The following is a 25,518-nucleotide window of genomic DNA, read 5'->3' as shown; positions in this document are numbered from 1 at the left end:
GCCTCCACCACTGTTGCTGGCAGCCCATTCCATGCACTCACCACTCTCTGAGTAAAAAAATTACCCCTGACATCTCCTCTGTACCTACTCCCCAGCACCTTAAACCTATGTCCTCTTGTGGCAACCATTTCAGCCCTGGGAAAAAGTCTCTGACTATCCACACGATTGATGCCTCTCATCATCTTATACACCTCTATCAGGTCACCTCTCATCATCTGTTGCTCCAAGGAGAAAAGGACGAGTTCACTCAACCTATTCTCATAAGGCATGCTCCCCAATCCAGGCAACATCCTTGTAAATCTCCTCTGCACTCTTTCTATGGCTTCCACATCCTTCCTGTAGTGAGGCAACCAGAACTGAGCACAGTACTCCAAGTGGGGTCTGACCAGGGTCCAAAATAGCTGCAACATTACCTGTCGGCTCCTAAACTCAATTCCATGATTGATGAAGGCCAATATACCGTACGTCTTCTTAACCACAGAGTCAACCTGTGCAGCTGCTTTGAGCGTCCTATGGACTCGGACCCCAAGATCCCTCTGATCCTCCACACTGTCAAGAATCTTACCATTAATACTATGTTCTGCCATCATATTTGACCTATCAATATGACCCACCTCACACCTACCTGGGTTGAACTCCATCTGCCACTTCTCAACTCAGTTTTGCATCCTATCAATGTCCTGCTGTAACCTCTGACAGCCCTCCACACTATCCACAACACCCCCAACCTTTGTGTCATCAGTCAACTTACTAACTCATTCCTCCATTTCCTCATCCAGGTCATTAATAAAAATCACAAAGAGTTAGGGTCCCAGAACAGATCTCTGAGGCACACCACTGGTCACCGACCTCCATGCTGACAATTTACAATGACCAATTAACCTATCAACCGGTATGTTTTTGGACTGTGGGAGGAAACCAAGCACCCAGAGGAAACCCATGAGGTAATGGGGAGAAAGTACAAACCCTTACGGACCACTTTGGGAATTGAACCTGGGTCACTGGAACTGTAAAGCACTGTGCTATCCACTACGCTACTGTGCTGTCCCATAGTAGTTGGGTCGGTAGATGCTGCCCAATTTCTACAATTAAATTTGGATATGCTTTGGGATTGGATCTATCTTCAATAACGTAAGCTTCTTACAGAATAGTGGTGCTGTACACATGATCAGGTCAAGTACTAAACATACCGCAGGGAACATTAATAAAGCCAATCACCTTGGTAATACTTGTTCATTAATCTGTAAAGATCCATGGATAATGATGTGAAGTTATCCCCAAAGCAGAGAAGGTTCGCGTGTAACCCTAACCATAAACATACATCTTTAGAATGAGGGGGGAAGATGGAGGAAACTCATGCAGTCATGGGGAGAACGTAAAAACTCCTTACAGACAGTGGTGTGACTACAGTCATCAAATAGACTCAACATTAGTATTTACAGTTCTACTGAATGGACTCCTGCATCAAGTGATCTGTTTTTTTTTTGGAGCCACAATGTTCAAGAACTCCGAAACAAATAGCTCTGTACCTGCCATTTTAGCCCTCTCCAGCGTGAGACCAATCACTGGCCATGATACACCTGCAGGCCTCAGAACTACCGACCCTGACTCACTTTACGCCACAGATTTGTCAATAAGAGTCGCGCCACTGGGGCTCGTTTGCATGAGCAAAATATCGCCTACTCACCGTGAGTGCCACGGATCCTAAAAGAAGTACGACAGAATAAACAAGGCCTCTGCTGTTGATGCGTACCTGAAAAGCAGAGGGCAGGCATTTTGTCAAAAAGAGGAGGTTACAGTGATCCCGATAAACTGAAAGGTGAATAATGACTTATGCCTCAGGACATTTGAAAGACACTTTTTGAGTTGATTCACCAAGGAAAGGAGGTCAGGGCTTTTAATTAGAATATTACTTGAAGTTGATGAAATTTTCTAATTGTTTGATTTATATTAACAAACCTTTAAGTGTGTCTAAATAACTTGGTCGTTATAAGTTGAGATCCAAAAATAACACTTGTACATGCAAATCGTTTTCTTGTGATGTTTAAGAGAGAATAATTCATTAGCAAAAAGATGGCCAGAAGTAAAAAGAAAAATGATTTCAGTTATAAGATACACAGAGCGGCAAGAGTACATTTATACTGTATGTAAAAGTGCAGCTTTGCATCTCAGACCTGTGTTAGCAGGAAAAGTACAACATACTACAAAGCTTGGCTTAATTGTTATTAATTACTTGAATAAAATCAAAAAGTGCAGCTACAATGTCAAAGCTTTGGAAGTCAACCTTTCACACCTCATAAAAGTGATGCTAGTGGATGTTAATATTCATTGATCAAATGTATCTACCAAAGCTTTTTTTAGAATCATTATTCTTCTCAGGTTTTCAACCAAAGGATATCATTTAGACAGTATTCGTTCTTTCATGCCAGAAACCACCAGGCAAAGGGGATGTGTAGCTTTACTAGGACCACAGTGATGAAGGGTGTGACTGAATGGCCAAGCATTACTGCTGCCTATCAACATGGACATATACAGAACCCAAAGGGGTTCTGTTCTTTCAACATGCAGCTGCGGAACCACCGGTGATAAACTCTGGAGTTCAGTTTTGCAGGAGATGTTTCTGATCTGCAGTGAGGTGTGTTGCAGGTCCTTGTCCGCACTGAAACCAGCAGTCTAATGGAAGCAAGCTGAGCTCAATGGAAGCCACCACGTTGGGTGGCAGATGCTGCCTCATCATTGGGATAGGAAGATACAGCTGCACAGCGCAGGCTCTTTGGCTAACCGTGCCTGAGCTAACCTCACTAATCACATTTTTCTGTGCATGGTTTGTATCCCTCATTCCCTGCCTAAATGTCTCTTAAACCAGTTAACATTTGGTAGGGGAATCTAGGACAAGAGGGCACGACTTCAGGTTTGAAGGACACCTATTTAGAACAGAGGTGCGGAAAAATTACTTTAGTCAGAGGGTGGTAAATCCGTGGAATTTGTTGCCTTGAGCGGCTGTGGAGGCCGAGTCATTGGGTGTATTTAAGGCAGAGATAGATTGGTTCTTGATTAGCCAGGGAATCAAAGGGTATGGGGTAAAAGCAGGGGAGTGGGTGCGACTGGAAGAATTGGATCAGCTCTTGATTGAATAGTGGAGCAGACTCACTGGGCTGAATGGCCTACTTCTGCTCCTATATCTTATGGTCTTATAAAACACTGCTGTTGTATCTTCTTCCACCACCTCTCTTGGCAGTGATCCAGACATCCAACACACTCTATGTAATATCTCCTCTAAACGTTCACCCCCTCACCTTATGCCTATTCCCTCCAGTTCCTCCCTGAGAAACAGACACCATCTGTGCCTCTCATAATTTTATATACATCTATCAGATCTCCTTTCAGCCTCCAACACTCCAGAGAAAGCAATCTGAGTTCGTCCACGCTCCTTGACACAAAACCCAAGCTTCATGCAGACTTCCTCATGCAGCTTAAGACATAGGGGCCAAATTAGGCCATACAGCCCTTCAAGTCTGCTTCACCAATTGATCATGGCTGGTTTATTATTCCTCTCAACCCCATTCTCCTGCCTTCTCCCTGTAACCTCTTACACCCTGACTAATCAAGAACCTATTGACCTCCATCTTAAATATACCCAATAATTTGGGCTCTACAGCTGTCTGTGGCAATGAATTCCACAGATTCACCACCCTAAGGCCCCCTGCCCTCTTACATCTCTCTGACTTTGTGCCTTCTTCACCAGGATTTCCTATTCAGTGTCTGAAAGCAATACAGCCAGTTCTGTCCCACTCTGCGTAGTTTATGATTATTGGAGAATGATTATCCCTCAGCCTTCACCCTCCAGGGCTTCAAAGACTTACAAAGCCTCCAGGGTAACTTTTGAAAGACAAGATAGCTTTTACAATGATTACCCATTCATAAATCCAGAACGCCACAGATGCATCCAACTATTAACATGATTGGACAGCCTGGACATTAACGTTAGTCAACTGAGGAGGGTGTTGCCTGCACTGCAACCAATAAACCTGATGATTCCAATTCACATTTTCGGGGTTAAAGGATCAGGGGTGCTGGCCAATCCAAAAGGCTGGAGTTTTTTCAAATATCCAGCCACTAATATTTCAAACTGGACAACCAGAGAATAAGGGTAAGGCTTCGAGGCCAATCATTTCTTCAACCATCCCTATTGGTGCTTGGTGAAAAGAACAACATACTCACAAAGGATCCAGTGTCGATAATTATCGTCTGAAGACCCCATGGAAGACCTAGACCAACCAGGATATCAAACACGTTGCTTCCGACTGTGTTGGACACTGCCATGTCACCCATTCCTTTAAAGAAAGAAAAATAAATATTTTCAGAAAGTTAGATTTTGTTATCAGAATGGGTTGGGATCCAGGAGGCTTCTAATTGCTCTGTCATTCATTACATCTGAGCTTTCTTGACTGCTTTAATTTACACCTCCTGATCTATTCAGCCTGAATATATTCTCTCGAAGTCTCTCTGTATCCTTTCCATCACCTACCTGGCCAGCTAGTTAGGTATCAATAGCAGAGGATTAAGGAATTACAGACTAACGAGGAAGTATACTGCAGAATAAGGAACTGGCAAAGCAATTCAGCCAACATTAAGTGGATGCAGAAAAATTTGGGGGGGATATAATCAGTTTAAATGAAGAGCAAGAAGATGGCAGATAATGTGGTTAAATATGAAACACACAGATTTCTGATAGGCTAGATACTGAGATGATACTACTTTTAAAATGGTTATCTTCACCAACCTTTTCCCAAGACAACATGGATGAACAGAAGGTCACAGTCACAAAATAAAGGATCCATCACTCAGAGAGGAGAAGAACTGCCTTCATCTAGAGGGCAGTGAAACTTTAGAAATCACTACCCAAGAGAGCTGTGGAGGCTTAGTCAGTCACTGTATTAAAGACAGAGATCAAAAGTTGTTTTGGAATTAAAGGTACCAAGGGATTTGGGCCTAGTGCAGGAAGTGTTGCTGAGGTAGAAGATTTGCCATGATATTAATGTATTACATATCTCTGATCTTAATTCTTACAGTCATATGCCTATCTCTATGGGAAAAAAAAACAAAGCAAATCTTCTGCAAACATTGCTGAACAATAGGTCTCAGTAATAACAAGCTAAAAAATTAATGTTAGTTAAAAAAGAAGAAAACTGGAGAAAACTCATGGACTGTTAGCCGAGAAATACTCTAGAAATGATGAACTCCATCCTAAGGATTTGAAAGTGGCTGCTATAGAGATAATGAGATTAAAGCACAGCTTTGGGATATTATGCTGGCATGGTCAGAGGACAGGTTAACCAGTAACTGCATTACATTCTGGCTAGGAGACCATGATGAGTGGGATACACAGGGATTGCTGCTGAGGCTCCAGCCACTCACAATTCTACATCAATGTTTGGATGAATGAACACAGTTTGCTCAGGATATAAAACTGGGTGATAACCTCTGTTGTGACAAGGATGCAGAAAGTCTTCAAAGGGATGCAGGCAGGTTTAGTGAAAAAAAAAGCGGTATATTTAAAATGAAGAAATTGCTATATGTTCAGACCTGGGTGCAAACAAATCACTGAATGTTAACATGGAGTAAGTAATTATGAAGCTCAACGGTATGTTGGTCTTTAATATAAGAGAATTTGAGTCTGTAGTAAAGACATGTTACTCTAATGAAAATGGGACCTTGTGAGACTATAACTGGAATACAATGTACTGGTCTTCTTATGAAACCAAAATTTTACTTGCAATTGAGTGAGTGTAAAAGTTCTGAGAAGGGGAATTGTCCTATCAGGAGAGACTGAGCAAATTGGACCTGTACTCTCTTTAGCATAGTGATGATCACACCAAAACTCGAAATTCTAATAGACTTTGATTGAGTAGATGTAGGAAGGAGTTTACACCGGTGGACGTGTCAAAAACCAGAGGTCATAGTCTGGAGTTAGCTATTCTGGATGGAAACAAGGAGAATTTCTTCACTGAGAGGATAGGATTTCTAGCTAAGAAGGCATAAGAGACCCTACTACTGGGCATGTTCAGGTCAGAGATTGATATATTTCTGGTTATTAAGAGAATGAAGGAATATGAGCTCAGTCCATAAAAGTGGCACTGAGATAAAAAAAACGAGCCACGATCTTACTGAATGGTGATTCACTAAGTGCTTTGAGATTAATTTCTTACTTCCATTTCATTGAAACAATTTCTAGCTGTCTGCATTCTTTTGGATCCATCAGTCTTTTTTTTGGGGGCATTTTTGTCTAACACATGTTTCTTTCTCAGTCCTTCCAGCTTCTTTTTGATCTTCCCAAGTGTGGTGTTTTCATTTCTGTGTAGTGGTTAGATCTGTATGTTGAGTATGCAAATGCAATCATAGTCCTTAGAGAAACACTAAACATCTCAGGGTAATGTAAAGGCTTGAAAGCCCACCATGCTGGTCCCGGCATTTATGTCTTTTGCTTTGTAATTGGGAACTGAACATTGTCCATGGGCTTCGGTGGAACGTGTTGAGATCCGGAGGGACAGCACAGTACCAGACAAATCACCGTGTAATCAGCAGGTTTCAGGAAGAGGGGACAATGAATTTCTCTACCGCACGTTCACTCCTAGGCTCTGAATTTTAGACATGCTGTTGGGAGATTCCACACTTGGAAGAGAAAAGCGGCATGCCCCATATCGATGTTAATTCTGTGGTTAAGACAAGCGGTGGGAGGGGAATGAGGAAAGAAAGAAAGTCTCAACCCCAACTGAAATTATTAAATGGCCACTCAGTCCAAGATGCAACATACACCATACTTTCCCCTCAGTGTTGCATTAGCTTTAATCCATTCCATAGCCTCTATAAAAATAGAACACTTTATCTTGGAGTAGATGGGCTCACAAAGAAAGCATAACTCAAATATCATGTGGGAGGCAAAGGATTGCTGTTCACCGCATTGTTACTTCAACTTTTAACCATTAAGGTTGTTTAGGGTGATGGTCCACATGGGAAGATTATTTGCATGCAGAGATGAACTCTAACAAGTGGCATAACAACAGATTAAAGAGGTTACGAGCAGATTGAATATGTGGCTAGATGTGAGTTTACTTAAGAACATGGAAAATAAGGAAGAAATATCATTAAGTTAATTGGTGCTGTATTTCTTTAGGAAGTTTTTAACAACAGTAGTAACTTGGCAGTGAAAAGACTTCTAGCAACTAATCAGTCTAGATGTGTAATTCTACCATGTTTTGCAGCACTTAGCACAGGTACATTTAAGGCTATGTTGGAAGAAAGATTTAGTGATATGAAATAAGGCTATCTATTATCTGTAATTTGATGTAACATTCTCAGAAGTCCCACTAACCTCTCAATAAAGATAAGGCAGGAGAATTATGTTGTGCTGGAGCGAGCACTCTCATGGGGGAAGTAAGTCTGATCAGTCACTTTGGAGTTTGAGATACATTGAGTTGTATTCTATAGTAACGGGCTCCATTTTTCTTCATTCACTATTGGAATCAGTGAAATCAACAACACACACAAAATGCTGGAGGAACTCGATGGTCAAGCAGCATCTATAGAAAAGAGTACAGTTGACATTTTGGGCTGAGACACTTCAGTAGGACTGGAGAAAACAAAGCTGAGGAGTAGATTTAAAGAGTGGGGGGAGGGGAGAAAGGAACACAAGCTGATTGGTGGAACCTGAAGGGGGAGGGGTGAAGTAAAGAGCTGGGAAGTTGATTGGTGGGATGAGGTGAGAGAGAGAAATGGGGATGGGAATGGAGAAGGTGGGGGGAGGGTGGTGGTTGGGGGGTATTAACAGAAGTTTGAGAAATCGATGTTCATGCCATCAGGTTGGAGGCTGCTGGAATGGAATAAAGATGTTGTTCCTCCGAACTAAGTGTGGCCTCATCACGACAATGGAGGAGGCCATGGATGGACATATCGGAATGGGAATGGGAAGTGGAATTAAAATGGATGGTCACTGGGAGATCCCACTTTTTCTGGCAGACAGAGCACAGGTGCTTGGCGAAGCAGTCTCCCAATCTACGTTGGGTCTCACCAATGTACAGGAGGCCACACCGGGAGCATCAGACACAGTATATGATCCCAACAGAATCACAGGTGAAGTGTTGCCTCACCTAGAAGAACGGTTTAGGGCCCTGGATGGTAGTGTGGGAGGAGGTGTAGCAATTGTTCTGCTTGCAAGGCTAAGTGTCAGTGGAGAGGGACAAATGGATGAGGGAGTCACACAGGAAGTGATCCCTGTGGTAAGCAGAAAGTGGGGGTGGGTAAGATGTGCTTGGTGGTGGGATCCTGTTGGAGGTGGTGGAAGTTTTGGAGAATTATGTGCTGGACGTGGATGCTGGTGGGGTGGTAGGTGAGGACAGGGGAAACCCTATCCCTGGTAGAGTGGTGAGAGAATGGGGTGAGAGCAGATGTAGGTGAAATGGAAGGGCACCATTCACCATCAATGTTGAGGGCAGCATTGATGTGGAGGAAGGGAAGCCTCTTTGGGTTTTGGCCCGAAACATTGACTGTACTTTTTTCCATAGATGCTGCCTGGCCTGCTGAGTCTCTCCAGCGTTTTGTGTGTGTTGCTCAGATTTCCAGCATCTGCAGATTTTCTTTAGTTTGTGGTGAAATCAACATATTATTACCCTGTATCCTGAGCTGGTAGAATGAACTTTGCCTTCATCTATGGTCATTGGCATAAGTAAAACATATCGTGTTGATTTGACTATATACAGCAGATTCTGATTAATTGAGCCATCTGTTAAATGGGGCAGACTCCTATTTGGGACAACTTATAAAGAACAAAAACAAGTTGAGAAAGTCCCTCCGATTAACTGGGACACTATGCCACGTAATTGGGGCAGAAGACTGGCGCTGAATAGTTTCAGTCACATGCATGTTGTGTGGTGGTCATCACTACACTCTGCCTAGGGCAAACAGTTTTTAAATAGGATCACTTGCTTATGTTCACAAAGTAATTATTTTTGTCACTGATAGTTGGTGAGTAATAAGGATTAAGACAATTCAGAACTGTTTTTTCCCATGGTGGTTTCAAGCATTCAGGCTTGGCGATGTCAGAAGCAGCTGGGAGTGAAAATGAAATAATTTCACAACTTCAACAAATTAGGAACTATGAAGAATTTGAAAGTATCAACTATCATGTCGAATGTTACAATGAAAATGAAGATTTGGAGGATGCAATCATTGAAAACATTATTTGAAGGCAGTTAATGATCTACACCTGGTGTGTGTGCTGATTTTGTTCATTTACTGTCAATCAAAAGAACACATCAGCATACATTGGATTAATTCCTCCATTGATAACTATTAGGAACTAATACACGGTTTTATAGTACTGTATTAATATTGCTGGGGTTCTAAGGTGTTCAGTAGTTTATTTAAATATATAATTTGTTACCTGGTAGTTTGTCTTATTAACTATTTCCACGAAACTTCAGCTAATTTGGGTTGCCGCTTAATTGGGCCAAGATGTACTGGGCCCAACGTGTCCCGATTAACCTGAATCTATTGTTTTGTGTTTAGTGCTAATGAGTATGAACCTAGGCATCAGTCTCTTATAAACAATGTTGCCTGGGGAAAGAATAATGAACATGACCTACTTTCCATTCCAGCTACCTTAAAAGAGTTTTCTGCATAATTAAAATCACTGAGTTACTGATATCCTACAATGAAGCATTGCTAATCTATAAAAAACAATTAAAGATCAATTTTCTTTAGAAAAAGGAATCACCCCATTGATTCAGCAGCTGAGTTGTTTTAAAGGTAGACTGGACTGCAGGAAACTATTGTGACTAATATCTTGCTAAGCTGAACCAATACAGCCTATTTACATTGCATTGCTCCATTAATAAACCAGTCTAAATTGAGTAAATATGTACTTACCTTGTCTGGCAACAATTAAGCTAGCCATGCAATCTGGAACGCTTGTTCCTGCTGCCAGAAATGTGATTCCCATGATAATATCTGGAATTCCGAGTGTGAACCCTATTACAGTAACCTGCACACAGAAAAGAAACTGGTGAATACAGCCAACGGAATGAGGCACTAAGTAACTCAAGGAGATCTGTAAAAAAAAACCCATGTTACAGTACACAGCACACAGCATCCCAAGACTGTTGCAAAGATGGACATCAAAACAAGGTGCCTGGTTTATGAATTTTTCACTGTAAAGTGTAACAGATTGAATGTGTGGGTTTGTCTTATTCAGTGTGGCTGGCAGCTGAAAGCCTTTTATCTGCTTCTGCCAACCATTAAACAATTCCAAATCTTCAATTTCATGCAGGAGTACTGTCGTTCAACCAGAACCATTCCACTGCAGCAGAGTGGAGGACAGCAGCCTGGCTCAGATTTATCACAGAATAATAGACAATTATGGCACTGAAAGACGCCATTTGGCCCATCGTGCTTGTGGCAGCCAAAGGAAGCTATTCAGTCTTGTACTCCTCCTCTATCAATTGTTTTTCTCAGCACTCATTTCAGTGAATCTTACTTTGATCTAAACTGTTCAACACCCCCGCCTCTCTCCACAGCTAAAACTTACATTCTGTGCAGCGTATTTATACCCAACACCAGTGTTCAAGTTCAAATTCAAGCTCAAGTTTGATTGTCATTCAGCCATACACATGTAAAAGCCAAATGAAACAGCGTTCCTCTGGGGCCAAGGTGCAGTACTTGCGGTAAAACACAGCACACAAAACATAATCCATATAGTTACGAATAATAATACTGGCTCAAGCCCCTGAGTGACATGGCCTGAAGAATGATGATGGATGGGATGTTGTCCTGAAGCTACGTCTCTGCAAAAGCAAGTACAGTCGGCCCTCCTTACCCGTGGGGGATTGGTTCCGGGGCCCCCCGCGGACACCAAACTTCGCGGATGCTCAAATCCCTTATTCAATCTGTCTCAATGCGGTGGACCTTAGGACCCAGCGGAACCCCAGACCTTATTTAGCCTGTTTCAGTGCAGTGGACATTAGGTAGAGATCTGAATCCGTAGTGTTTCTGTTCATGAAAGTAATCACGATCGCGATTGAAAATAAAGTGGAAATAATAAAGTGATCGGAAAGAGGTGAAGCACCATTGGTCATTGGAAAAGCGTTAGGCTATGTTGATCAACGATCAGAACAATTTTAAAGGAAAAAGTGAGAAAGGCCCTGCCCTGGTGAAAGCTACAATTATTACCAAGCAACACAGTGGTTTAATTATTGGGTTTTGGGTTTTTGATCCTCCACATCAACCCGGCATGGTGGAGAGCGCACTCAGGAGTGGTCTGTCCCGAGTCCTGAGAACTTCTGTTCCCGAGCCTGGCGCTGAAACATACCTTCTTGAGTGTTTTATATGCATAGAAAGGTAAAATATATACTATATATTAAGACAAAAGTTTGACTAACTGACATTAAATAATACCAGATGTACCTGTTCCGACTTACTTAGTAAGAGAACTTGCGATTTTTTTCGATCCCAATCCACGATAACCCACGCACATCCTCCTGTATACTTTAAATCATCTCTAGATTACTAATACAATGTAAATGCTATGTAAAATGGTTGTTATACTGCATTGTTTAGGGAATAATGACAAGACAAAAAGTCTGCACATGCTTGAATAACAAGTGCTGGAAGAGCACTTTCGGGTTTTCGTGGTTCGCGGTTGGTTGAAATCGCGCATGTGGAATTCGCGGATAAGGAGGGCCGACTGTACGCAGTAGTTCCTGACCACGTGCTAGTGCAGCTGGAGATGAACGCAATCCAGTTTTCCTTCCAGCAAGCAACCACTAGAGGGCAGCACCCACAGGAATGGTCATCCCCCCAACTCAGCATGGACTCCGTTTCTTCAAGCCTTTACTCCCTGTACACGCATGACTGTGTGTTCAAATTCTTCTCTCTCTCTGTTTAAACGTTAGCAGATGATCTCTGTGCTCTTCCAGATGAGGTCAAATCTAAAAAAGTATCCCCTTGGTCTTCTTAACTATTTGCCCTGTCCTTACATCTTCAGGAATATGCGGACTGTATGCCAAGCTCCTTTATATTTCCCAGTTTCCCACCAATCTCTGTATATTCCCTTACCCTGTTTGCTTTTCCAAACACCATTACACTTCTCCAGGTATTTTCTGTTGCCTACAGTTTTCTTCCTCTCTTTCAAGTAAATTACCACTTACTAACTTCTTACCCTTATTCTTAAGGCAAAAGTAATGATACATTCCTTCGCAAGAGGGAATGGACATTACAATGAATTCCACAGAATCTTATTCTGTTCAATCCTCTGGTCATTAACTCTTTGCTAACCATTCCTATTTTTTGGGAAGATTATTTGGCATCATTCGGACTGTTTGAAAGGAAGGCCAAATTGAAAAGAAGAATGTTAAGAAACTTAACTTTAGATTCCAGAGTAATAAGGGCTACATTAAGGAGCACGAGTCTGGAAAACACTGATCCCTTTTCAGCACAGAAGCTAAGCTGACCGATGCCTAGGTTGCACTTACATGGGAGATTTCCTGAGAGTGCCAGGTGCTGGGGGCTTCTACCGAAGACGAGACATGGACCACCAGGCCACTCTATGCAGGAATAATCTATAATGCAAACTGCATTGCAGGATCCGAAGAGTCTTAATGGCCCCAAGTCTGACTTTGACATGCTTACATGAGGGATCATTAAAACAAGATACCGCACTTTCAACCCATTTTCCATTGCGAGCCATCTTTATTGCTGCTCGTGTTTTCTGTGGGCCGCATCAATGTGACCCATTTACCACACAAGCACGTAAAAATATTATCTAACACAACACGTGACATGAGCCACTGCAGTGAGCCCAATGAACAACAGGTTTAGAACGAAGACTTTGGATCGACCTTGGTTTGTCTGCTTTCATAATAATTCAGCTCAAATCCAGTATACTCTGTGCAACCTCAGCTGGGATTTGAGCAAAGAAGCCCCCATCATTATAGAATGTAACTCTTGGTTTGATGGCAGTCCGTGAAACAGTTGAATCACACATCAGTGTGGGAGACTCAGATTTCAGAAGATTTGCCAGGTTTGTTGATCATTCAGTTCTCTTGCAGAGCCAGGCTGTACAAACTTTACATGACATTACCATAATCAAGTGTGGAACGGGCAGCACAAATTTGACTACCTACCACTAATGATTGATATATGTTCCACCAATGGGTAAGATATCACTACTTACTGATTAATTATGTCAGGCTAGATTGTCTCTGCTGAGAAGGTGGTTTAAAGTCCTTAATACGATGTAATAAATATTATATTCTGTCCGTCATCCATTCAACAGCATGATTTGCATACAAGGGTAGCTTTCAAGTCAAGTGCTATCCTATCAACAATTTGCTTCAAAAATTGCTCCTGTCAAACCTGTGTGGGCAACCCATTACACAAACTGCTGTCATATTTTCAATTCTGATATCTATCAAAACCAAGGTAAATTAATTAGAAGCAACAGAAGTCCCATCATTATCCCAATTAGCCTATAGCATGCCTTTCCAAAACTAATGTTAATAAAAAAATTCAATAACATGCATAATATCTTAACACGTCCTCTTCTCTTTATTACCACCAGGCAGGAGATGCAGGAGACTGAATACTCACACTCAACAGCTTCTTCCCCTCTGCCATCAGATCTCAGAAGCGATGGTGACACTACCTCATTATTCCTCTTACACACTATCTATCGCTCTAGCTCTATTGTAACTTGTACTTTCTGAAATGTCTTCCACTGTACTGCTGACAGAAAACAAATTTCACCACATATGTCAGTGATAATAAACCTGATTCTGATTCTAATTCTGAAATCTGACTTTAGTTTGCATTTGGTTTCTATGTCCTGTCCTTATTAATTGCAAAGTTTATGAAAGGACTGTTAAAAAAGAGTCCAAACAACACATTTCATCATTGACAAAGAGATAAAAATGACACAAATTACATGAACATTGAATATCAGCAAATAGAACAATATTCGGTGAACAGACTTGATTAGTACTTTCATTTCGTAGTGAACTTTGACAATACATTGAAACCATTGCAAATTCAAAGTTCTCATTTTCACTTTAAATGGAAAAATTCTTCAAATTCTACACAGCACTAGGTTTCAAAATTTTATAGAATGTTTATCTAGATTTTACTGTAAAAATGTACAATGGGGCATAGATAATTTGTTTTCAATACAGAAAGCATTCTCAGTACTTGAAAGAGTGTAGAGAAAATTTACAAAGGTGTTAATTTTTGGCACGGACTAAATGGGTAAGGGGCCTGTTTCTGTGCTGTACTTTTCTATGACTCTATGTTGCTGCTACTTGGGTTATAGGGAAAGGTTGAATAGGTTAGAACTTTATTGCCTAGAGCGTAGGAGAATGAGGGAAGATCTTACAGAGGTATACAAAATTATGACAAATGGGTGAATGAATGCAGGCTTTTTCCCCTCAGGTTGAGTGAGACTTGAACCAGAAGTCATAGGTTAGGGTAAAAGATGTCATAATTAAGGGGAATCTGAGGTGGAGCTTCACTGAAGACTTGTACTTAGCTACCAGTGGAAGTGGTAGATGCAGGTTCAAGCGCACCACTGAAGGAGAGTTTGGGTAGGTAAATGGAGGGGTTTGGAGTGATATAGTCTGGGTGCAGGTACATGGGACTAGCCAGAAGATCAGGTTGGCATAGACTAGGTGAACCTAAGGGCCTGCTTCTGTGCTGTATGTGCTCTCTGAAAACTTTGACTTGAAGAAATCATTATTCCTTAAGAGGGAGAAAGATGCAGAGCTGGGTGGAGTCTATGAATTTTAACATCTTGCATCTGACATCCCCCCCCCCCCCCCCAAGAAAAACCTCAGACAAAAATCTATGGATCTCTGTGCCAAGAGCTGCTTTTCCTCATGTCCACTTCTCTAAGGTGTCAGTTGAAAGGGAACAAACCTTATCGCTTTACTTAATGTGACTTCTGTGTATTGTCGATGTTATGTACTGGCTTGGTCCATTCACCCTGGTCAATTGCAATTTCTCCAGTTGCTCTCAAAATGATTCTTTGAGCAAACAAGACTGCATCCTTTCTCTTGGCTCTGCATGCGGTGTGATATGAATATGTGCATTGTACCCCATTATGGCAGTAGAGCTGGCTGAACATATTATTGTACCTTCCCAACAGTGCGTCAAGGTACAACATCGCAGGATCAATCCTCCCCTTCGGCTTGCACTGTCCCAGCCTGTTCTTTCCAGTTGGCCTACTTTTATAGATTACTTACTGACAACTGTGTTGTATTTATCAAAACATCTGTCATAACCTCAGCAGATTAAGCTTTCGGTTTGACGAGGCTTTCTGTCAATAGTAACTGGCTGAACTTGTTACTACAGATGTTTTGCCTCATTATCATTCTGCAGCAATATGAAAGCAGCATGTCCATCCCATGACTGTTAATTAATATCCTTATTTTCAAACTCTCTGTTGTCATTAATGCTTGTGGAACGGATAATGTACAACTCTTCTTTCTGTAGTCGTTTCCAAATGCCACTGTTTGTCTTTTTCTTGTGACCCTGAGGCTGTCAAAATGCAGACCCTCTGTCTTTGGCAAACTAAATACTTGCCTCCGGCAAATTATGGCTCTGCTCTTTTAGCAACTAGCTGAACTGATGTTTTTGACTTAGCTTCATCCTCCTGGACTTTGCTGTGGCTCTCTGACAGCGCACTGCAGCCATACTGGTCACTTCTGCTCATGAATGTCACTTCCATTGACACAGCAACTTTATAGTCAAGGCTCTGTATGCTGAATTTGTTTACTTATCAAAGCATGCTCAACTCATCACTGAGGGTATAATCTAAAAAGGCATCAATGTTGTAAATCTAACTAAGTTCAATGAAACATTATAATCATTAATTCTCTATTCATACCTGGAATTGGAATTGCTTTATTATTGTCACCTGTACTGAGATATAGTGAAAAGATGGTCCTGCATACTGTTCATACAGATCAAATCGGTAACAGCTACACTTTATTGTTATTGTTTTACTTTATTCTGCCTCAATGCACCGTGTAAAGAGTAGCAGTTACCGAGAAAGTGCAGTATAGAAAACAAAAAGGTGCAATATCATAGCAAGGTCAGGAATCCATCTTATCGTACTAGGGAATCATTCAAGACCATAAGACCAGAAGACATAGGAACAGAATTAGGCCATTCAGCCCATCAATAATGAACCATGGGGTTAAAGCTGCCTTTGAACTCTTGTTCTACACCACCAGCTTTCCATTATTGCTACTGGTTTCAGACTGAAACAATCTTCCAGTTTCTGTATATATCCTTAAACAAGACCCCTTACTGTTTACATGACATGAGCTATTTCCACCAGAGTGTTCTTTTGATACACAAAATCACCTCATTCTGGGCTCCCATAATTCATGCTACTCCATCAAGATCCAAAATGAAATTTGCTTTAAATAATACATCCTTTTGCTTGGCACTGGAGTTCTTAGGCTCAGAGACACATGTTGAAGCTCTCCTGTCATACTGCCTCCACACAGCAATGAAATAGTTAAGCAGTAGTCCAGGAATAAGGCACCATGCTGTCCTTTCTGCTTTTGCATTCTATACTGTACACTGTCATGTGTATCCTTGGAGACCATCTATAAAAAACATTCTATGCAATTGGGTCAAGGAAAACACTATGAGGAATCAGTTTTGGTGCTACAAGTTCACCAAAAACTTCACTGGCAAGAATCATCAATATCCTTCTGCAATTCCAAAGAAAATGTACAAATATAATGATCTCACATTTGCTTCAAAATTCAGAATATATCTTATATATACTTCTAACTTCAAAAGTCTCATACAATCTTTCCCTTGCATAATCCATTCAGTTTTCTGCACTGGGGAGTTCTCCCTTTCTCTTGCTGGCTCTTGGAAATACTATGCTTGGATTCCTTACAGAGATGAGACAAAGCAGATGACAGTGACCTATAACCCTGATGGCATGGACATCCGTTTTGAACATTGATCATAGTAACATGGCTCTGAAGTGATGTAAAAATTCCACATATCTTTGATACTGGGTCACACACAAAAGTGTAACCCATTCAAGTACATTTTGCCTGAAGACGTTTAAAGTTTACTATTCGGCAGTGCCCGTGCTAAATAGAAAGATTCGCTTCTCAGGGATAAATATGCTCTCAAAACAGCAGCACAGATAAACTAAGCTAGAACATAAAGCTTGATGGGACATTAAGCTTAGTAACGTCTATTCATTGTAGCATATCCTTAACAACCTAATTAGAATCACAAACTTTCCTGATTACATCAACCATTCTAACTCAGCTTCGTGTTGGCCTCTGAATTGCTGTATTCAAGCTCACTTCTTTCAGCAAATTGCTAAAAACTATTTTCTGAAGAGGTGGCATGATCTTTTCCCCACTTCATAAGGAACACCTCGACAAATTAACAAGGAACACCATAGAATTGATAGTCTCAGGACACAAGACAATGTATTGCAAGTGTCCATATTCCTCTATCCTCCTTACATCCGTCTGTCCATCTCTTAAAAGTCTCTAATGTATTTGCCTCTACCACCAGACCAGGCAGCACATTCCAGGCATCCATGACTCTCTGAGTAAAAAACTTACCATTCCTATCCCTCTTGAACCTACCCCCCTCACCTTCAATGCATGCCATCTGGTTTCAGACATGTCAACTCTGATACTCTCTGTCCACTCTATCTTTGTCTCTCATAACATTGTAAATCTCTATCAGATCTCCCCTCAGCTTCTGATGCTTCAGAGAAAACAGCCCAAGTTTATCCAGCCCCTCATGATAGCACACGCTCGCTAGACCAAGTAGCATCCTGGAAATAGAGAAAGCTTCTAGACAGTGCGAGAGGGAGGAGAGGCAGGTGATGGAGAAGGGACGCGCTCAGACCAAAGGTTTGAAATGCGTCTACTTTAACGCAAGGAGTGTTGTGAACAAAGCGGATGAGCTTAGAGCGTGGATCAGTACTCGGAGATATGATGTGGTGGCCATTACAGAGACGTGGATGGCTCAAGGACAGGAATGGTTACTTCGAGTACTGGGTTTTAGATGTTTCAGAAAGGACAGGGAGGGAGGCAAAAGAGGTGGGGGCATGGCACTGCTGATCAGAGATAGTGTCACAGCTGCAGAAAAGGTGGACACCATGGAGAGATTGTCTACGGAGTCTCTGTGGGTGGAGGTTAGGAACAGAAAGGGGTCAATAACTTTACTGGGTGTTTTTTATAGGCCGCCCAATAGTAACAGGGATATCAAGGAGCAGATAGGGAAAGAGATCCTGGAAAGGTGTAATAATAACAGAGCTGTCGTGATGGGAGATTTTAATTTCCCAAATATCGATTGGCATCTCCCTAGAGCGAGGGGTGTAGATGGGGTGGAGTTTGTTAGGCGTGCTCAGGAAGGTCCTTTGACACAATATGTAGATAAGCCTACAAGAGGAGAGACTGTACTTGATCTGGTATTGGGAAATGTACCTGGTCAGGTGTCAGATCTCTCAGTGGGAGAGCATTTTGGGGATAGTGATCACAATTCTATATCCTTTACAATAGCATTGGAGAGAGATAGGAACAGACAAGTTGGAAAAGTGTTTCATTGGCGTAAGGGGAATTATGAGCCTATCAGGCAGGAAATTGGAAGCTTAAATTGGAGAGAGATGTTCTCAGGGAAAAGTATGGAAGAAATGTGACAAACGTTCAGGGGATATTTGTGTGGAGTTCTGCATAGGTACGTTCCAATGAGACAGGGAAAATTTGGGAGGGTACAGGAATCATGGTGTACAAAGGCTGTAATAAATCTAATCAAGAAGAAAAGAAAAGTTTACAAAAGGTTCAGAGAGCTAGGTAATGTTAGAGATCTAGAAGATTATAAGGCAAATAGGAAGGAGCTTAAGAAGGAAATTAGAAGAGCCAGAAGGGGCCATGAGAAGGCCTTAGCGGGCAGGATTAAGGAAAACCCCAAGGCATTCTATAAGTATAACCATATAACCATATAACAATTACAGCACGGAAACAGGCCATCTCAGCCCTTTTAGTCAGTGCCGAATGCTTACTCTCACCTGGTCTCACTGACCCGCACTCAGTCCATAACCCTCCATTCCTCTCCTGTCCATATACCTATCCAATTTTACTTTAAATGACAATACCAAACTTGCCTCTACCACTTCTACTGGAAGCTTGTTCCACACAGCTACCACTCTCTGAGTAAAGAAATTTCCCCTTGTGTTACCCCTAAACTTCTGCCCCCAAACTCTCAACTCATGTCCTCTTGTTTGAATCTCCCCTGCTTTCAATGGAAAAAGCCTCTGTATTTTGTTGACATCTTACATATAATTCGGTGACCAGAACTGTGCACAATACTCCAAATTCGGCCTTACCAATGCCTTGTACAATTTTAAAATTACATCCCAATTCCTATACTCAATGCTCTGATTTATAAAGGCCAGCATACCAAAAGCTTTCTTCACCACCCTAGCCACATGAGATTTCACCTTCAGGGAACTATGCACCATTATTCCTAGATCATTCTGTTCTACTGCATTCCTCAATGCCCTACCATTTACCATATATGCCCTATTTTGATTATTCCTACCAAATGTAGCACCTCACACTTATCAGCATTAAACTCCATCTGCCATCGTTCAGCCCACTCTTCTAACTGGCCTAAATCTCTCTGCAAACTTTGAAAACCTACTTCATTATCCACAACGCCACCTATTTTAGTATCATCTGCATACTTACTAATCCAATTTACTACCCCATCATCCAGATCATTAATATGTATGACAAACAACATTAATATATATGACAAACAGTACAGATCCCTGAGGCACACCACTAGTCACCGGCCTCCAACCTGACAAACAGATATCCACCACTACTCTCTGGCATCTCTCATCCAGCCACTGTTGAATCAATTTTACTACTTCAATATTAATATCTAACGGTTGAACCTTCCTAACTAACCTTCCGTGCGGAACCTTGTCAAAGGCCTTACTGAAGTCCGTATAGACAGCATCCACTGCTTTACCCTCATCAACTTTCCTAGTAACCTCTTCAAAAAATTCAATAAGGTTTGTCAAACATGACCTTCCATGCACAAATCCATGTTGACTGTTCCTAATCAGACCCTGTCTATCCAGATAATTATATATACCATCTCTAAGAATACTTTACATTAAGTTATCCATCACTGACATCAAACTTACAGGCCAATAACTGCTAGGTTTACTCTTAGAACCCTTTTTAAACAATGGAACAACGTGAGCAATACACCAATCCTCCGGCACCATACCCATTTCTAATGACATTTGAAATATTTCTGTCAGAGCCCCTGCTATTTCCATACTAACTTCCCTCAAGGTCCTAGGGAATATCCTGTCAGGACCCAGAGATTTATCCACTTTTATATTCCTTAAAAGTGCCAGTACTTCCTCCTCTTTAATCATCATAGTTTTCATAACTTCCTTACTTGTTTCCCTTACCTTACACAATTCAATATCATTCTCCTTAGTGAATACCAAAGAAAAGAAATTGTTCAAAATCTCCCCCATCTCGTTTGGCTCCACACATAGCTGTCCACTCTGATTCTCTAAGGGACCAATTTTATCCCTCACTATCCTTTTGCTATTAATATAACTGTAGAAACCCTTTGGATTTATTTTCACCTTACTTGCCAAAGCAAGCTCGTATCTTCTTTTAGCTTTTCTAATTCCTTTCTTAAGATTCTTTTTACATTCTTTATATTCCTCGAGCACCTCATTTACTCCATTCTGCCTATATTTTTTCTCTCTTTTTCTGAACCAAGTTTCCAATATCCCTTGAAAACCATAGCTCTCTCAAACTTTTAACCTTCCCTTTCAACCTAACAGGAACATAAAGATTCTGTACCCTCAAAGTTACACCTTTAAATGACCTCCATTTCTCCATTACATCCTTCCCATAAAACAAATTGTCCCAGTCTACTCCTTCTAAATCCTTTTGCATTTCCTCAAAGTTAGCCTTTCTCCAATCAAAAATCTCAACCCTGGGTCCAGTCCTATTCTTCTCCATAATTATATTGAAACTAATGACATTGCAATCACTGGACCCAAAGTGTTCCCCAACATATACCTCCGTCACCTGACCTATCTCATTCCCTAACAGGAGATCCAACACTGCCCCTTCTCTAGTCGGTACCTCTATGTATTGCTGAAAAGAACTATCCTGCACACATTTTACAAATTCCAGACCATCCATCCCTTTTACAATATGGGATTCCCAGTCTATGTGTGGAAAATTAAAATCTCCGACAATCACAATCCTGTGCTTACTACAAATATCTGCTATCTCCTTGTAAATTTGCTCCTCCAATTCTTGTTCCCCATTAAGTGGTCTATAATACACCCCTATAAGTGTTACTACACCTTTCCCATTCCTCAATTCCACCTAAATAGTCTCCCTAGGTGAGCCCTCTAATCTATCCTGCCAGAGCACCGCTGTAATATTTTCTCTGACAAGCAATGCAACACCTCCCTCTCTTGTCCCTCCGATTCTATCACACCTGAAGCAACGGTATCCAGGAATATTTAGTTGCCAATCACACCCCTCCTGCAACCATGTTTCACTAATAGCTACAACATCATATTTCCAGGTATCAATCCATGCTCTAAGCTCATCCATTTTTCTTACAATGCTCCTAGCATTAAAATAAATGCATTCAAGAAATTCTCCACCTCTTCCTCTCTGTTTATCTCTAACGGTGCAAACAACTTTACTATCTTCTTTTTCTTCCTTTTCCCATACATCTGTTTCTACAATCTGGTTCCCCTCCCCCCTCGTATCTAGTTTAAATCCACTGGAGCCCCCCTAGTAAACCTACCTGCAATAATATTTTCACCCTCTAGTTCAGATGTAAACCATCCCGCCGGAACAGGTCCCAACTTCCCTAGAAAACTGCCCAATTATCTATAAATCTGAAGCCCTTCCTCCTGCACCATGTCTTCAGCCACGTGTTGATCTGCACTATCTTACTATTTCTAAACCCACTTGCACGTGGCACTGGCAGCAATCCTGAGATTGCTATCCTGGAGGTCCTGTCCTTTAACTTGGCGCCTAGCTCCCTAAACTCACCTTTCAGGACCTCCTCACTCTTCGTACCCATGTCATTGGTCCCTACATGGACCACAACATCCGGCTGCTCACCCTCCCTCTTGAGAATACTGAGAACTCGATCTGAGTATGTGAAGAGCAAGAGGATAAGACATGAAATAATAGGACCTATCAAGTGTGACCGTGGGAAAGTATGTATGGAACTGGAGGAAATAGCAGAGGTACTTAGTGAATACTTTAGTATTTACTATGGAAAAGCATCTTGGTGATTGTGGTGATGACTTGCAGCAGACTGAAAAGCTTGAGTATGTAGATATTAAGAAAGAGGATGTGCTGGAGCAGAAAGTATCAAATTGGATAAGTCGTGGAGACCGGATGAGATGTACCCCAGGCTACTATGGGAGGTGAGGGAGGAGATTGCTGAGCCTCTGGCGATGATCTTTGCATCATCAATGGGGAGATTTCAGAGGATTGGAGGGTTGCAGATGTTGTTCCTTTATTCAAGAAAGGGAGTAGAGATTGCCCAGGAAATTATAGACCAGTGAGTCTTACCTCAGTGGTTGGTAAGTTGATGGAGAAGATCCTGAGAGGCAGGATTTATGAACATTTGGAGAGATATAATATGATTAGGAATAGTCAATATGGCTTTGTCAAGGGCACGTCGTGCCTTACGAGCCTGATTGAATTTTTTGAGGATGTGACTGAACACGTTGATGAAGGAAGAGCAGTGGATGTAGTGTATATGGATTTCAGCAAGGCTTTTGATAAGGTACCTCATGCAAGGCTTATTAAGAAGGTAAGGAGGCATGGGATCCCAGGGGACATACTTTGTGGATCCAGAACTGGCTTGCCCACAGAAGGAAAAGAGTGGTTGTAGATGGGTCCTATACTGCATGGATGTTGGTGACCAGTGGTGTGCCTCAGCGATCTGTTCTGGGACCCTTACTCTTGTGATTTTTATAACTGACCTGGATGAGGAAGTGGAGGGATGGGTTAGTGAGTTCGCTGATGAAACAAAGGTTGGAGGTGTTGTGGATAGTGTGGAGGGCTGTCAGAGGTTACAGCGGGACATTGATAGGATGCAAAACTGGGCTGAGAAGTGGCAGATGGAGTTCAACCCAGTTAAGTGTGAAGTGGTTCATCTTGGTAGGTTAGGTATGATGACAGAATATCGGATTAATGGTAAATGTGAAGGATCAGAGGGATCTTGGGGTCCGAGTCCATAGGATGCTCAAAGCAGCTGCACAGGTTGACTCTGTGGTTAAGAAGGTGTATGGTGTATTGGACTTCATCAATCATGGAATTGAATTTAGGAGTCAAGAGGTAATGTTGCAGCTGAATAGGACCCTGATTAGACCCCACTTGGAGCACAGTGCTCAGTTCTGGTTGCCTCACTACAGGAAGGATGTGGAAGCCATAGAAAGGGTGCAGAGGAGATTTACAAGGATGTTGCCTGGATTGGGGAGCATGCCATATGAGAATAGGTTGAGTGAACTTGTCCTTTTCTCCTTGGAGCAATGGAGGCTGAGAGGTGACCTGATAGAGGTGTATAAGATGATGAGAGGCATTGATCGTTTGGATAGTCAGAGGCTTTTTCCCAGGGCTGAAATGGTTGCCGCAAGAGGATACAGGTTTACGGTGCTGGGGAGTTGGTACATAGGAAATGTCAGGGGTAAGTTTTTAACTCAGAGAGTGGTGAGTGTGTGGAATGGGCTGCCGGCAACGGTCATGGAGGTGGATATGATAGCGTCTTTTAAGAGACTTCTGGATAGGTACATGGAGCTTAGTAAAATAGAGGGCTATGGGTAAGCCTAGTAATTTCTAAGGTAGGGACATGTTTGGCACAACTTTGTGGGCCAAAGGGCCTGTATTGCGCTGTAGGTTTGCCCTGAACAGTGAACAGTGTACTGTTTCCTTGCATTTGCCCTACCGATGTGCAATGCCTCACATTTATCTGGGTTAAACTCCATCTGCCTTTTCTTTGCCCATACCTGCAACAGTTTGTATCATGCTGTATTCCTTGCCAGTCTTCTACACTATCCACAACTCCACCAATCTTGGTATCAGCTGCAAACTTACTAACCCACCCATCTACATTTTCATCCAACTCATTTATATACATTAAAAACAGCAGAGGTTCCAGCACAAATCCCTGTGCAACTCCACTAATTACAGACCTCCAGCTCAAACAAGTCCCTTCAACCACCACCCTCTCTTCTATGCACAAGCCTTTTCTGAATCCAAACAGCTAATTTGCCATGGAACCCATGCATCTTAATCTTCTGGATTAGCCTCCCATGAGGGACTTGTCAAACACCTTACTAAACTAGACAACACCTACTGCTCTACCTTCAACAATCTCTCTCGCCACCTTGTCAGACAACTCATACAAGCTGGTAAGGCATGGCCTACTGTCCACAATGCCATGCTGGCTCTCTGTAATTAGGCCATGGATTTCCAAATGCTTATATATCCAATCCCTAAGAATTTTCTCCAGCAATTTCCCCACAACTGATGTGAGACTCACTGGTCTATAGTTCCCAGGATTTCCCCTTGTTCCCTTCTTAAATAGACATATAATATTAGCCACTCGCTAGTCCTCCAGGACCTCACCAGTGGCTAGAGAGGACACAAAGATACTGGTCAAGGGCCCAGCAATCTCGTCTCCTGCTTCCTTCAATAACATGAGATAAATTCCATCAAGCCCTGGGGACTTAATCACCTTAGTACTCACTAGGAAGCCCAATACTTCCTCCTCCTTGACCTCTAAACACCCTAATGTATTTATACAGTCAGCTCTGATCTCCTGGTCCTCCATTTCCTTTTCCTTGGTAAACACTGAAACAAAGTACTCATTAAGTGCTTCATCCACATTCTCTGCATCCATGCAAATGGTCTCCTCTTTATCCTTGAGTGGTCACACTCTCTCCCAAATTATCCTCTTGCTCTTGATATATGTACACAATGTCTTGGGACTCACCTAAATCCTACTTGCCAGGACTTTTCATGGCCTCTCTTGGCTTTCCTTATTCCCTTCTTTAGTTCTTTTCTGGCTTCTTTATACTCCTCACGTGCTTTGTTTGATCCCAACTTCAGTCTTTTCCTTTTCCTTCTTGACTAAATTCAACACCTCTCTGGACATCCAAGGTTCTTTTATCTTTCCATCCCCATTCTTTATTCTAACAGAAACTTACATTTCCTGTACTCTGTGCAATTGATATTTAAACCCTCTCCACATGTCTGATGTGGACTTGCCAGAGAAAAGCTGTTCCCATTTAACACTTCTTAGTTCCTGCCTATTGCCCTTGTAATTTGCCTACTCCAATTAAAAACTCTCCCACAAGTTCCATACCTGTCCTTTCCTATAGCTATCAAACTATCA

At 41.8% G+C, this 25,518-nt stretch overlaps 1 protein-coding gene across 1 annotated transcript in view; it reads right to left on the bottom strand.

The window, feature by feature from the left end:
- Positions 1-25,518, bottom strand: part of LOC132404061 (sodium/potassium/calcium exchanger 4-like) — a 146,789-nt gene that overhangs the window by 18,490 nt on the left and 102,781 nt on the right. Inside the window, exons 12-14 of the mRNA XM_059988058.1 lie at positions 9,925-10,039; positions 4,222-4,334; positions 1,688-1,753 (exon numbers count right to left, since the gene is read on the bottom strand). Of these exons, the coding sequence (XP_059844041.1) occupies positions 1,688-1,753; positions 4,222-4,334; positions 9,925-10,039 (294 nt within the window). The remainder of the gene's footprint in view (positions 1-1,687; positions 1,754-4,221; positions 4,335-9,924; positions 10,040-25,518) is intronic.

This window comes from Hypanus sabinus, chromosome 2 (genome assembly GCF_030144855.1).
Source record: "Hypanus sabinus isolate sHypSab1 chromosome 2, sHypSab1.hap1, whole genome shotgun sequence".
Lineage (NCBI taxonomy): Eukaryota > Metazoa > Chordata > Chondrichthyes > Myliobatiformes > Dasyatidae > Hypanus > Hypanus sabinus.
The sequence above is the reverse complement of the archived record's forward strand: the minus strand, read 5'-3'. Positions and strand labels throughout refer to the sequence as shown.